The 13,427-nt window shown below is 45.9% G+C and overlaps 2 protein-coding genes across 3 annotated transcripts in view; one reads left to right on the top strand and one right to left on the bottom strand.

Moving 5' to 3' along the window:
- The window catches only part of EMC1 (ER membrane protein complex subunit 1), a 35,311-nt gene extending 30,355 nt beyond the window's left edge, over positions 1–4,956 (bottom strand). The window contains exon 1 of one of the 2 annotated variants that reach the window (XM_078145647.1): positions 4,773–4,956. In XM_078145647.1, the coding sequence (XP_078001773.1) occupies positions 4,773–4,912 (140 nt within the window). In that variant the 5' untranslated portion in view covers positions 4,913–4,956. The remainder of the gene's footprint in view (positions 1–4,772) is intronic. The other variant, XM_020973109.2, reaches the window with a different exon arrangement.
- Positions 4,957–5,045: 89 nt separating this feature from the next.
- On the top strand, positions 5,046–13,427 carry MRTO4 (MRT4 homolog, ribosome maturation factor). Its single transcript, XM_020973110.2, has 8 exons — positions 5,046–5,173; positions 6,391–6,449; positions 7,544–7,647; positions 9,780–9,861; positions 11,083–11,150; positions 12,399–12,550; positions 12,893–12,969; positions 13,080–13,427. Exons 1-8 carry the CDS (start codon positions 5,146–5,148, stop codon positions 13,239–13,241), a joined length of 732 nt encoding a protein of 243 aa, XP_020828769.1. The 5' UTR covers positions 5,046–5,145; the 3' UTR covers positions 13,242–13,427.

Raw genomic sequence — 13,427 nt, 5'->3', positions numbered from 1 at the left:
CTAAGTTCGACACTGAGGTCCACCTACCTCTGCAAAGAGTGAAGGGGAGAGACATGCCTTCTCGTCTTTTCCCTTTGCAGCTAATTTGGTCATTACTATTTCTTACCATTTAGCTTCAATCACCATGTCATTGTTCCCTCCATTTACATGGTTGCAGTTGTTACTCACATAATTTTCCTGGTTCTGCTGACTTCACTTTGCATGAGTTTATAAATCTTCCCATGCTCATTTGCTGTACTCATAATTTCTTACAACACAATGATATCCCATCACTGTACATCTGTGCACCACAACTCATTTAGCCATTCTCCAATCAATGGGCATCGACTTTGTTTCCAATTCTTCCCTAATATAACGGGCTGTTACTGTCAATAATATCCTCTAAAAGAAATTCTGAGAAGCACAGAAAGCTGTGCACCAAGTGCCAATAAAGCAAGACTGAGAAGAACAACACACAATGACTACAATATATGAGAACGCAAATGAAAAGAACACTAAAAGAAAGTTGAACTCTGAAAAGCTGGAATGAGTAATTTTAGTCATTGAGAAACATAAAGTGGAACCTATTTCCTGCTCTCAGAGGAAGGGTGGGAATCTATTTAGAGAGAACATCACTCCTCATTCCTGCACTGGCTGCATGACTTTGGGACTTCTCTTCCATGCGCCCTCTCCACCACCATTCCAATCCCATTTCTAGCTTCCTGCGGTGCAAGTTCTTCCTCTGTTATATTTTTTTTTCTTATATTTATATCCCTACCACTTAGCACAGTGCCTGGCACATAATAGGCGTTTAACAAATGTTTACTGACCATATACATACTGAGATGCAGTCATAGTATCAATTGTGTTTTCGGTTGTTTTTTTTTTTTTGGTGAGGCAATCGGGGGTTAAGTGAATTGCCCAGGGTCACACAGCTAGTAAGTATCAAGTGTCTGGTCTGAGGCCGTATTTGAACTCAGGTCCTCCTGACTCCAGAGCTGGTGCTCTACCCACTGCACCACCTAGCCGTTCCTAATATCAATTGTTTTTGCTTAACTTTCTTTGTAATAAGAGTTCAATTCTGCAATGAGGGTAGACAGGAAGATGTTATCCAGAAATGACACCCGTGTCAAAATGAAGAAATTACATGAACCCAGAAAAATTAGTGCATAATGATGACTGTGATACTATTTTGTTACCAAAAATATATACCCAGGTCATACCCCTGAAAAGTTTACACATTAAGTAAATATGAAGCAATGTGGCAATTTCTGAACCTGCTATGTGTAGTAACACCACTGATTCATTAGCACAAAGCTGTAAGTCAGAGGGGCCACATGTGGCCTCAAGACCACAGGTTTTCCACCCCTGCACTTAAACCAATATTAAATTAGAAGAGATGAAAACATAACAGACTTTATCTAACAAGCTACTGATGCCAAAAAACAGGAAATAAAGAAAACCACAATGACGTAAACCAACATGATTTCTTAGAGAAGTTTAACTAATTTCTCTGACTAATTAAAGAAATCACAACAAGGAGGCCAAAAGGCTCAGAAACCGCCTTGGCCAACATTTGTAGGTTTGGGATATTTCCTGTCATCTTTACTCTGTAGGAATGATTCTTAATCTGGAACCCATGAATTTGTTTTTTAAAATATTTTTATAAATCTATTCTAACATCATTTTATAAATCTATTCTAATATTTTAAAAAATATTTTTATAAATCTATTCTAATATTCCTTTGTAATCTAACATACTTTATTTTATATATTTAAAATTTATTCTGAGAAGTCCCTAGGTTTCACTAGACTGCCAAATGGATCTGTGACACACGAAAAAAGTTAAGACTCTTGCTCTAAAGGATTGTTGTGAGGATTAATTGACATGAATGTCTGTAAATTGCCTCACAAAACTTAAAGTATTACACAAGTATCAGTTTTTATTGTTATTATTCTTTGCTCAGTGCAAACACATGGCATCCTAGGGCAACAGTAGTGCAGGACAGAAACTTATCTGCAAAACATTATGAAAGAGTATTGCAGGTGAAAGATTTTTAAGTAGAACTACCTTACAAAATATTGGAAAAATAGTAGAGGGGAAAGAATACAGAAAACTTGGAATGAGACCCAACCAAGTCAGAACATCCCAAGGTTCTTTAAAAATGAAAGAAAAAGTTCACAACACAGCTTACACGGAAATGTGCTTTGCATGACTACACATGTATAACTTGTATCAAATTGCTTGCCTTCTCAATGTGGGGGAGCGGAGATGGAGAATTTGGAACTCAAAATTTGAAAACAAAGAATATTAAAATTGTTTTTACATGTAATTGAGGAAAAAAAATAAAATGTTAAATGTTAACAAGTGAAAGAAAAAGGACAACTGACAAAAGTGTCAGCATTTCATAACAAACCATTTAACACCAATTTTCAACATCACTCTGGTCTCCAGGGTGCCATATGAGAAAGCAGAAATGGTATCACAGAAAATAAATGTAGAAAGGCTGGCTAAACCAAGGCCAAGCAGAGCCAGAAGAAATATATGCTGGGGCGGGGGGGAGTGGCAGGACTTTGAAAGTGGGAATAAATTTCAGAACCTGAAAGAGAAGATACCAAATAATGAAAAAAAAATCATGGACAGACAGCTTAACTCTCCAGACAAGGCAGCTGAGAAGGCAGCAATCAGTACCAACCTTTACGCGTTTCTCGTTGTAACACAATATGGTTTTCTGTTCAGCTTACCCTAACCCTTTTCCAAAAACTAAATTTATTTATTTTTAGTTTCCAACGTTCACTTTGATAAGATTTTGAGTTCCAAATTTTCTCTTCATCTTTCCCTTTCCCCCACACCAAGACAGCATGTAATTTTGATATAGGCTCAACATATACGTTCACATTAAACCCATTTTCACGTTAGTCATATTGTAAAGAAGAATTAGAACCAATGGGAAAAACCACAAGAAAGAAGAAACAACAAAAAAAAGAGAGAGCAAATAGTATGTTTTTATCTGCATTCAGACTCTACATCATGAGTCTTTTTTTTTTTTGGAGTTGTCTTAGATCCTTGCATTGCTAAGAAGAGATAAGTCTATCAAAGTAAGTCATTGCCCAATGTGGCTGTTACTGCGTATGACGTTCTCCTGGTTCTGTTCACTTCACTCTGCATCAATTCATACAAGTCTTTCCAGGTTTTTCTGAAATCTGCCTGCTCATCATTTCTTATAGAACAACAGTATTCCATTACATTCATAAACCACAACTTGTTCAGTCATTCCTCAACTGATGGGCATCCTCTCAATTTCCAGTTCTTTGCCACCACAGAAAGAGCTGCTATAAATATTTCTGTACATGTAGGTTCTTTTCCCATTTGTAACACAATATTTTTGAGAATTATCCAATGCCATCTTGAGGAAATTCTTGATGAAAATAGGAAAAAGAATAGGGTTTTCACAAGCCATTTTTTATAGCAGACATCTTCATTCACATAAATGACTGAGAGGTACAGGGAACACAAGATCCTATTGTGTTTACTATTTGTTGATATAAAAAAAGCACTGGACTCGGTAGGGACAAAATATAGCCTTGAAGATTCTCCTCCAACAAGGTGTCTCCCATGCATGTTAAGATTCCTTGACAGATGAAATCACAGAGACAACTTATTTTCAACAACATTCTGATTATCTGTATCAAATATGACATACACCAGGAAGGGTTTGCAATTGTCATCAAAGACATCCTACATAAAGTCCAAATGCAAGTGGGATTTATTGAGGTCCTCCAGACGATCATTTGTGGATGGCACTGTGCTGGGGCAGTTAAACTTTCCCAGATTCACAACATATTCCTACCCTTTATGCACTCTATGGTCCAACCAAACTGGTCTATCAGCCAATGCTCCCACACAACGCTCTTATTTCCAGTCTTTGTACCTCTGCCCAGACTAGTCCCATTTGTGGAATGCATTGCTCCTCATTTCTTTCTCTTATAACTCCTAGCTTCCTTAGGATGTCAGAGATGGGAGGGCCCTTAGAACACAGGATGTCAGAGCTGGGAGGGCCCTTAGAACACACAGAATGTCAATGTTGGGAGGGCACTTAGAATTTCATTTAGAACATAATGTCAGATGGAACCCTGAATGTCAGAACCACGATGGAATCTAGAACCTAAAAATATCAAGGCTAAGTATCTATGTCAGAACTGAAAGAGAACTTAGAACTGGTCAGAGGTAGGGATGGGTGGCGTCCTGGGAACTTCAGAACTGCAAATCTATCTGTTACAACAGAAAGAGAATTGGTTTTGGAGTCACGGGACCCGGGTTCAAATCCCACCCCTGCCATTCCTCTGTGACCTCGGGTAAGTCACTTCCCTTCTCTGGGCCTCAGTTTCCTGAACTGTAAAATGAGGGGCTTGGCTTCCAAGGCCGCTGAGCTTCCTTCCCATTCCAGCTCTACGTTCATCTCGTCCCTCACTTAGCAGAGGACCCTGCCCTTCCCAGCCCCACGCGTGAACCCACGCTAACCACCCGCTGCGGTCCCCAGGGGGGCTGAGAGTCCAGATGAATGGGGTGGAAAAGAGATCACTACAGGTCAGTGACCTCTGACCCCGGGTGACGTGACTCAGGTCGGGAGAGGGTGGGGAGGAGTGTCCCCGCGGTAACCTCTGACCCACGCTCCTCTGGGTGCCCGGATGGTGACCCCTGACCCCGAGGCTACGAGACTTGGAAGCCAAGCCGTGAACCCCCTGAAAGACCCCTCCAAGCTCAGGGTGGTGCTTTCACTCGACGTACGCACCAGTCAAACTTGCCCACTTGGTCCTCGTAAACGGCCGTCGCCGGGGCCAGGAGCGTGACCAAGAGCCACAGCCGAGCGGCAAGCGCCGCCGCCATGATGAAGAAACCGGCCGTGGGTCCGGACCGCCGCCGGCCCGGCATGCACAGCGCTTCCGGCCTCACGGGCTCACCGCGGGGGAAGGCGCAGGCGCGTGCGCCGGAGCTGGGCGTGGAGGCGGGGCAGCCGAGCACGCTGCTGTGCGAGGGCGCGGAAGCCACGGAAGCCGGGATCAGGCGCTCGATATAGGCACCTTGGGCAGTCGGGATCCCAAGAGCCCTCGCGGCGCCGGGGTCCTCGCAGGCGCAGCCGGGAGGCCGCACGTGCTGGGAGCAACATGCCTAAGTCCAAGCGGGACAAGAAGGGTGAGGCCTGAGGGCGTCTGGTCGGGGCCGGGCTGCGGGGGCTGCCGAGGCAGCCTCGGGGCGGGTTCTAGGGAGCCCAGGACCCTCATCCTATCCCCGAACAGCTCGGGCCCTTTGCAGGTTCCCTAGGAGCGAGGGCCATTGGGGAAACTGAGGCAGGGAGAGGGACAAGGACTTCTCCCTCCCAACCGCAATTTTCCTTCCGCCTTTACAAATGAAAACGGCTGGGGGTGAGGAGGTAGGGTCAGCTGGTCAGCACCTTGGCCAGAATCACTCACTCCACGTTCAGGGTGTTGTCTAAGCTCTGGAGCGCCTTGATGTGGCGCCTGCTGTGTGCCGAGCACTGTGCTAAGCGCTTTACAATTGTCTCATCTTTGATCTTCACCACCACCTTGGGAAGAGGGTGCGACGTAATTCTAATTTTACAGATGGGGAAACCGAGGCAGACCTAAATGAAGCAGTTTGCCTGGGGTCACACAATTAGGAAGTGTCTGAGGCTGGATTTGAACTCAGGCCCATCATGGAGCTGTGCTTTGCACCACCTGGATGCCTCAGGTCTGTTGACACAGACCTTCCTCCTGGGCTCCTCCCAAATCAAGTGAAATGAGGATTGTAAAGTGCTTTGCAAACCTTCCAGTGCTAGCAAGTCTCGCTCTTTATGCTGTCCTCCCAGCACCCCTGGGAAGGGGGGAGGCCCACAAGCACTTATTCATCACTTACTGTGTACTGGGCTGTAGTAAGCAAGCACCCTGGATTTGGAATCAGGATCTGGGTTCCGATTCCAGCTGGTCCTGGGACCTTTTCCTTCCTGGGGCTCAGTCTCATCTTCTGTAACGTGAAGGAATTGGCTAGATGATTTTTAAGGCCCATTTTAGAATTATTTATGGTAATCCCTCCCCCTAATGCCCAGGGTTACTTATGCAGCAGGTCTGTGGTAGAGCTGGAGCTTGCCCCCAAGCCTCGGGATTTCCAGGCCCGGTTTTTTGGTACTTCTTTTTGTACTTCTGTCCCAAGGCAGTGTATCTTAAGATACAAATTTCCTCTGAGCAGATCTAGGGTTCAAGTACAGGGAAGGTGGGCTAGTAAAGGGTCTATAGTCATTGGTCCTTTGGAGATTGAAATCTCCATCTTGAAATCGCCTGCTTTGGTCACTCCTATCTATATTCCACTGTCTTAAGCCCACCAAAATTAAGCACTCATTCTCTCCTCTGTCCCAGTTTCCTTAACGAAGACCACCAAGAAGGGCTTAGAACTCAAACAAAACCTGATAGAAGAGGTAAGAGGAACGTGGTGTTGATGTGGTTTTGGGAGGTTCAGGGACCCCCCCAAGGACCAAAGTCCAGGACAGGGCCATTTGGAATGAGCTCAAGCAGTCTTCCAGTCAGGTGGCAAAAAGTTTATTGTAATGCTAATGTGGTGGGCTGAACTCCTTAAGGAATTCTGCAGCTTAACAGGAAACATGCTAAAGCTTATATAGGAAAAGTAGTGGATTGTGTGCCAAGTGTGCTAATTAGGTGATAACATACAGCCTTGGTCACAGGCCTCATTTAACTACTGGAAAGGGGGGGAGGGTTCCTAAGGGGTGTAGGGGTGTATTTTTGTCTGTTATGTCAGAGACAGGATAGCCTCGGGAGTTGATGTCTATAACTTGACCTCTGGATCTTATATAAGTTATCTTGACTGTGGGAATCTGAACATGATAATTTTGTTGTTACAAGATAATGAGATAGTTTACCTCACTGGGCCCACTCCTGAATTATTGCCAGAGAAAGGGTCTTTGAGCTGGGGAGAAAACTGTCAGGGATAGTGTTTTGAGGCTAGGGAGAAATATCATCTTGGAATTGAGGTTCAGACACCCCATCGGTGTCATCATTTTCCATCCCTCTTCTGACCAAAAGCCGAGTGTTTGAGAGAGTCAGGGAAATTAGCCACTTAAACAATGATAGAATTACAGAATTGATGATACTAAGCTCTTCTGACAGCCTGGCAAGAAGTGGCAGAGAGGAAGGTTAAGGCCTAAAGAAGCAAGAATTTCATTAGGGTTAGAGAGAAGTAGTGACCACTGTTGACGGAAAGACTCTGGCAGAGGTTGGAAGGGAGATTTCTGAGGGTTAGGGTCCAGTAAAAAGTCCCAGCCTTATTTTTTTCCTAAAACATTGACCAATTAAATTCAACAAATATTTGTTATGTGCCTGTGGTGTGCACAGCACTGCGTCACAAGCTGTGGATGGACCCAGCCCCTCCCATCATGGAATAAGACACAAGCATGTAGTTATGATACATATTATTACAGGCTCAGGGCCTTAGATATTGTAGGAAAAAGTAATAAGAGAGGGACTGAGTGGTCTAACCTCTCGAATTTTCCCACAGCTTCGAAAATGTGTGGACATGTACAAATACCTTTTCATCTTCTCGGTGGCAAACATGAGAAACAGCAAATTGAAGGACATCAGGAGCGCCTGGAAGCACAGCCGGTGAGGAGGGAGCTGGGGCCTGGGGTAGCGTAATGTGTTACTCCTGCCTTCTGTTCTAAGGATGAGTCCAGTCCCAGACAGGCTCTCTTCTCATTCGGTATACACTGCAGTTCTTGCTGACCCTGGACATTGCCGCTGCATCTTGTCTTAAACCTCCAAAGAACAAAAATCTCTATTAATCAAAAATATTCTATCTCATTTTATACTTTTCCTTCCATTAAACTGACTTTGATTAAATGCTTATTACATGCTGAATACTAGCAATACAGAAGTAGAAAATGGCACATTCCAAGCATCCAAAGAGTTCATGTGCTAAGTATGATAGAAGGCAGAACATGGTGGGGCATAGGAAAGCTATAGTTGACATTTACTAAACTTTCTTCATAAAAACCCAATGAATTTAAAAAAAAATTTTTTTAATCCTGGTGAATTAAGGATTGCAAGAATCATTTCCCCTACTTTACAGGCATGGGAATGATGCCTAGAAATAAGGAACTTGGCCATGGTCTGCTACATAGCAGGTGGAACAGCTTACACTTGAATCCTGGTCTCCTGAAATCCATTCTCTTTAGAACAAATTTATTTGTTTTTATGAGTATTTATAATCTGTCTCTCCCACTGCCCGCCTCCCTTTGAACAAATTTTAAACAAATGAGTAATGAAATGAAAAATAACACTCACCACAAATGTGCATAGTCAGCAAAACATTCCTACATTGACCACACCCAGAAATGTCTGTCTGTCTTTTTTACATTCATCTCCTCCCTGGCAGGAGTGACATGTGTCATCCTCAGTCTTCTGAGCTTGTGATTTATCATTGCTTTGATCAAAGTTCTAAAAGAGTTGCTATAAATATTTTTGTACATATGGGTCCTGGATCTCTTTTTTTTTTTCCTTTGGGGAATAGACTGAGTCAGTCAATGCATGCCCACCATATGCCAGGCGCCGAGCTTAACACTAGGGCTGCAAAGAAGGGCAAAAGACAGTCCCTGCTGTCAAGAAGCTTCTGGCCTAATGGCCCAGTAATGATGTAATTGAGTCAGAGCGTGTGCTCAGCTCAGGAGCTCTTGGGCATTGTTCCCAGTCTTGCCAGAATCGCTGGACCAGTTCACAGCTCCGCTCACAGCAAGTCAGCATGCCTGCTTCTCTGCAGCCACTCCAGCATGTGTCATCAGCTTCCTTTGTCATCTTTGCCAACCTAATGGATGGGAGCTGGAACCTCAGGGTGCCTTTAATATCAGCAACAATGTCGTCATTGATAGCTTGGATTTTTAGCCACAAAAACTGCCTGTTCATGTCCTAGTGTTATACTTGAATTCTACACAGGTCTTTTCTATCTTGATTTGAACAGCAGCAGGATGGAGTAGAGAAAGTGCTGGACCTGAATTCCAGTCTTGCATCTCGCCCTACTAGCTGTGTGACCCTGGGCCAGCAACTCTTACCCTCTAAGCCTCGATTTCCTCATTTGTAAAATGGGAATAGTACTGCCTGTAGTATTTCCTTCCCCAGGTTGTCATGAAGCTCAAATGAGGCAGTATGTATAAAAATTTGACAGATCTTAAATGCTTTGTAAATACTAAGTGTTTTTTTTTTTAAATTTCTACATAATTGTGAGCTCCTGCAAGCAGATTCTGTTTGGGAATGTACCCTTGTATCCTCAGCCCTGAACATGAGCAGCTGCTATACAGAGAAGTCGCTTAAGAAATGTCTCTGAATTGAATTGAAAGCTCAATGCAATTGTAGGCCGATTCCGTAGGACTCGGAAGGTCTGTGGAGTCCAGTCTAGGAGCATCAGGCAGGCACCCCAGTAATGGTGATGGTGATTTCCATTCTGTAGCTGCCCAGGGCTTATGGCCCACTTTCCTCACAGCATGCCCACCTCCCCCAAGAATGAGCAGATCAAGGCCTGGTCTCATTTTAAAACTGGAAGTGGAGGTGGAGGGACACGTCCACAGGCATACAATGAAGAAGCAGCAGAACCTGTGTCTTCTGGTCCTAGTTTCCTGGTGGTTGAATCTCTGATCTTCAGGTCACAGGGCACCTACCACCTTGCATAATTTCCCTAGAAAGTAAAAAGAAGGCCCAGAAGAAGAGAGATGCCTCCCTGATGATCCCATTGTCTTTTTCTTCAGGATTTTCTTCGGCAAGAACAAAGTTATGATGGTGGCTTTGGGCCGAGGTCCTGCTGACGAGTATAAAGACAACTTGCACCAGGTGAGCCCTCGTTCCCTGTTCTTCAAGGAGGGGAGATCCCATTCTCCTGGTCTCAGCAGGGCCCCCTTTAGCCAGTTCCATGCCCCTCTGCTGCGAAAGTCTGTTTGACTAGGACATCGAGAGCCCTGGGGGCTTTTGAAGCCTGGGGCCACGCATCTGGAAGGCCCAGTCTCTGCCCCCTCCCTGCAGTGGTCACCTCACTCCTCCCCCTCCCCACTTACTCATCCACCAAAGCCTTTCATTTCTCTTTCCTCCAAAGGGACACAGAGTAAAAGCAGGACCAGTTGGGAATGTAGGGTGCCCGCCCTAGTCCTGTCTTGTTTTGATGCGTTTTGGTCCCTCCTTTGGCAGTGTCTCTGGCGAGGCCCACAGACCCCATCCATCTAAGAAGGAGGTTTTTAAATCTACAGAATAAGAACATGGGATTACACAGGAAACTAATGCTGTTGAAATACAGTGATCAAAATCGAGTTGGTTTGGTTTTTTTTAAAGCAAGTTCACAGATGCCAAATTAGAGCACCTGATTCCATAGGGAGTGACATCACTGCAGTTTTTGCAGGTAGATTAGGTATTGCTAGCTTGGAGACTATGGAGAAACATGTCTCCCACAGTAAAGAAGGCCACACCTGGGCAGGACCACGGAAAGCACTTTCTTGTCCTTGATCCTCCCAGTCTGGCCTGCATCCATCAGACGTGGCATTTTCCTTGCTTGCATCTTTCAGTCCCGGACCACCCCCAATTTAATCTTTTGTCTCTTCTGCCCAGTCTTTAGACTAAATTGGTCAGCTGTGTTCTCGCTAGCTTTGGTGGGAGAGTGTGGCCATGGGACCTCTTACATATCTGCCCAAGAGCTAATGATCCTTTTGTGTATGAAAGTAACCAAAATGCCCTGGCTAATATACACACACACACACACACACACACACAAAAGGAATAACTTGTCAGGAGGGAAATAATGGGATGCGATTCTAGGGGCTCAGTGTGCAGAACGCCCCAAAGCTACTCAGCAGTGACATGGATTGCCTTGCTAATGATAATAATACCCCCTGCCTACAGGGCTAGGTAGTGATTTCCTTGTCCTCAGTAAAGTTCAAGCCATGGCTGGAAAGATTTCAGGAATGGTATGGAGGGGATTTCTGAACCAAGGTGGAGGGAATGGGTCTGCTTCTGCCAGCTCCAGTGGGAACTTTCTTTGTGACTCAAGATTTTTGCTCCCCAAAGGTCAGCAAGAAGCTGAGGGGTGAAGTCGGTCTCTTGTTCACCAACAGAACAAAGAAGGAAGTGAATGAGTAAGTGTTTTAAGACTAGGGGAGGATTTGTGATTGAGGAGAGAGGCAGACACGGCACCCGAAGGACTGCGTCTTGGGGGGATCGGTTCACCTCTCTGGCCAGAAGGCAGCTGACTCACAGCTGGGTTCCAGAGACTTGGTGGTGCTGGGGGCTTTCCAGGCCCACCAGCCTTCTTCCTGTTTAGTAAATGCTGCTGGGTCCAGGGCCAGGTGTACGAGAGGCAGGGGACTCCCACCTTCCAGTGGAACCCCCCAGGGCAGAGTTTTGTTCTAATAGAACTGGGGTCAGAAAGACTGAACTGAAACATCGTGATGTCACAGGGTGGTGCCAGCCCAGGCTTCTTCACCCAGACACCCAAACTAAGCAGGAAGAATGGCATGGCGGGCAGTGTCTATCACCTGGTCGCAGGCCTCAGAAAGGGGACATAGGCCCATTTGGACTAGCAGCCAGGAATAGCAATTATAATGGCAGCTAACATTTGTATAACACTGTCTGCTAGGCAGTTTGTAATTATTATGTCATTTAATTCTGCAACAACCCTAGGAGGTGGATGCTATTATTCCCATTTTATAGATGAGGAGACTGAGGCAAACAGGTGAAGTGACTTGCCTGGGGTCACACAGCTAGTAGGTGTTTGAGATTAGATTTGAACTCAGGGCTTCCTGACTCCTAAGTCCCTCACTGTATGTACTGAGCCACCCAGCTGCCTCAGACAGAGAAACAACAGCAAACCAGAGATCACGGGCTACTCTGCAGCCTAATTTACTCATTTTGGAAGCAGCCAGCGTGTGTGAGAAGGTTGTGAGATCATAGATCTAGACTGAGAAGGGACCTCAAAGTCTTCCTGCTCCAACCCTGTCATTTTACAGATGGGGAAACTGAGGCCCAGGAGGTTAATGACTTGCCCAAGGTCACACATAACCTATTCGTCAGAAGTGGAGTTTGAACCTAGATCCAGTACTCTGTACTGTCTCAGATCCCACCTCTGACTTTGGACAAGTCATACAATCCCTCCCTTAGGGCCTCAGTTTCCCCATCTGTAAGATGAGTGGGTTAGACAAGTGACTGCCACAGTCTCTTTGAGCTCCAGGTCCATGAACATATGATACAAAGACAAACAGATGACCCGGCCCCTGCCCTCCATAACCTTAGGTCAGGGGGCTGTGGAGCAGGCATACAGGGTAGGGCCTGGCTCAGATGAGCCCCCACTGGGGCCACTGACTCCTCTCCCACTTCCTTCTGCCCAGGTGGTTCAGTAGGTATACAGAAATGGATTACGCCCGGGCTGGTAACAAAGCGACCTTCACCGTCAGCCTGGATGCAGGGCCCCTGGAGCAGTTCCCCCACTCCATGGAGCCTCAGCTGAGACAGCTCGGTCTGCCCACTGCCCTCAAGAAAGGTAAAGGACACGTGGGCTGTGTGGGTGTTGGAAACTTGGCCTGAACCTCCCTCTCGACTTCTCAGATGTGGTGGACTGTGGAAGCTCACATACGCTGTCAGACATGCTGATGGGTGGTTTTGTCAAATGCCTTTTCCCCCCTCTGTCATAAGGGGTGGCCTGGCAGGGAAGCAAGAGGAAAGGATATATTAGGAAATGATAATAAGTTGAAAACAAATGATACCAGAAAAAAGGAAGAGATTAGCTCCATCACCCCTGAAGGAAGCTGGCATTTGCCCCCACTGGCAGGCATCCCGCTTTTTCTGGGACAGAGAGCCCATTTTACCAGGACCTTCTCTGCAGGTGTGGTGACCCTCATCTCTGACTACCAAGTGTGTAAAGAGGGCGATGTGCTGACTCCCGAGCAGGCTCGAGTCCTGGTGAGTAATGGGGAGGGCCAGTGAGCAGAAGGGAAGACTGAGCCCAAGCCTCTCCCCCACCCCCCTTCCCCCTTTTCACTGCCCCTGACCCCTCTGCTTTGTCTCTTCAGAAGCTGTTTGGGTTCGAGATGGCAGAATTCAAAGTTAACATGAAATACCTGTGGCAGGCTGAATCAGGGAAGTTTGAGCATCTGGGGGAGGACGCCGAGGAGGACAATGATGATGACAACAGCTCCTCAAAGGAATCAGAAGATGTGGAGGATGATGACTGAGCAGGGACAGCACGGCTCAGGGGAACCCTCACAAGGGTGCAGGACTTTACCCTGTCCAGCCTCTCTGAGTGGCTGCCTCCCTTCTCTAAGGGAAGAGAGACTGACTTTGCAGGACTCTCAGGAGGGAGAGAGGTGCAGGGGCACACGTGACTGTATTTTCATATAGAATAAAGCCTTGTCCATGGA

The sequence above is a fragment of the Phascolarctos cinereus genome, unplaced genomic scaffold (genome assembly GCF_003287225.1).
Source record: "Phascolarctos cinereus isolate Bilbo 61053 unplaced genomic scaffold, phaCin_HiC Scaffold_726;HRSCAF=1367, whole genome shotgun sequence".
NCBI classification, from domain to species: Eukaryota; Metazoa; Chordata; class Mammalia; order Diprotodontia; family Phascolarctidae; genus Phascolarctos; species Phascolarctos cinereus.
The sequence above is the reverse complement of the archived record's forward strand: the minus strand, read 5'-3'. Positions and strand labels throughout refer to the sequence as shown.

Bases quoted from the DNA above. Each gene is read 5' to 3' on its own strand.
- MRTO4 (XM_020973110.2), top strand. From the start codon at position 5,146: ATGCCTAAGTCCAAGCGGGACAAGAAGG. The intron at 7,648-9,779 runs GTGAGGAGGGAG...CTTTTTCTTCAG, and splicing joins AGCGCCTGGAAGCACAGCCG to GATTTTCTTCGGCAAGAACA. The intron at 9,862-11,082 runs GTGAGCCCTCGT...TGCTCCCCAAAG, and splicing joins ATAAAGACAACTTGCACCAG to GTCAGCAAGAAGCTGAGGGG.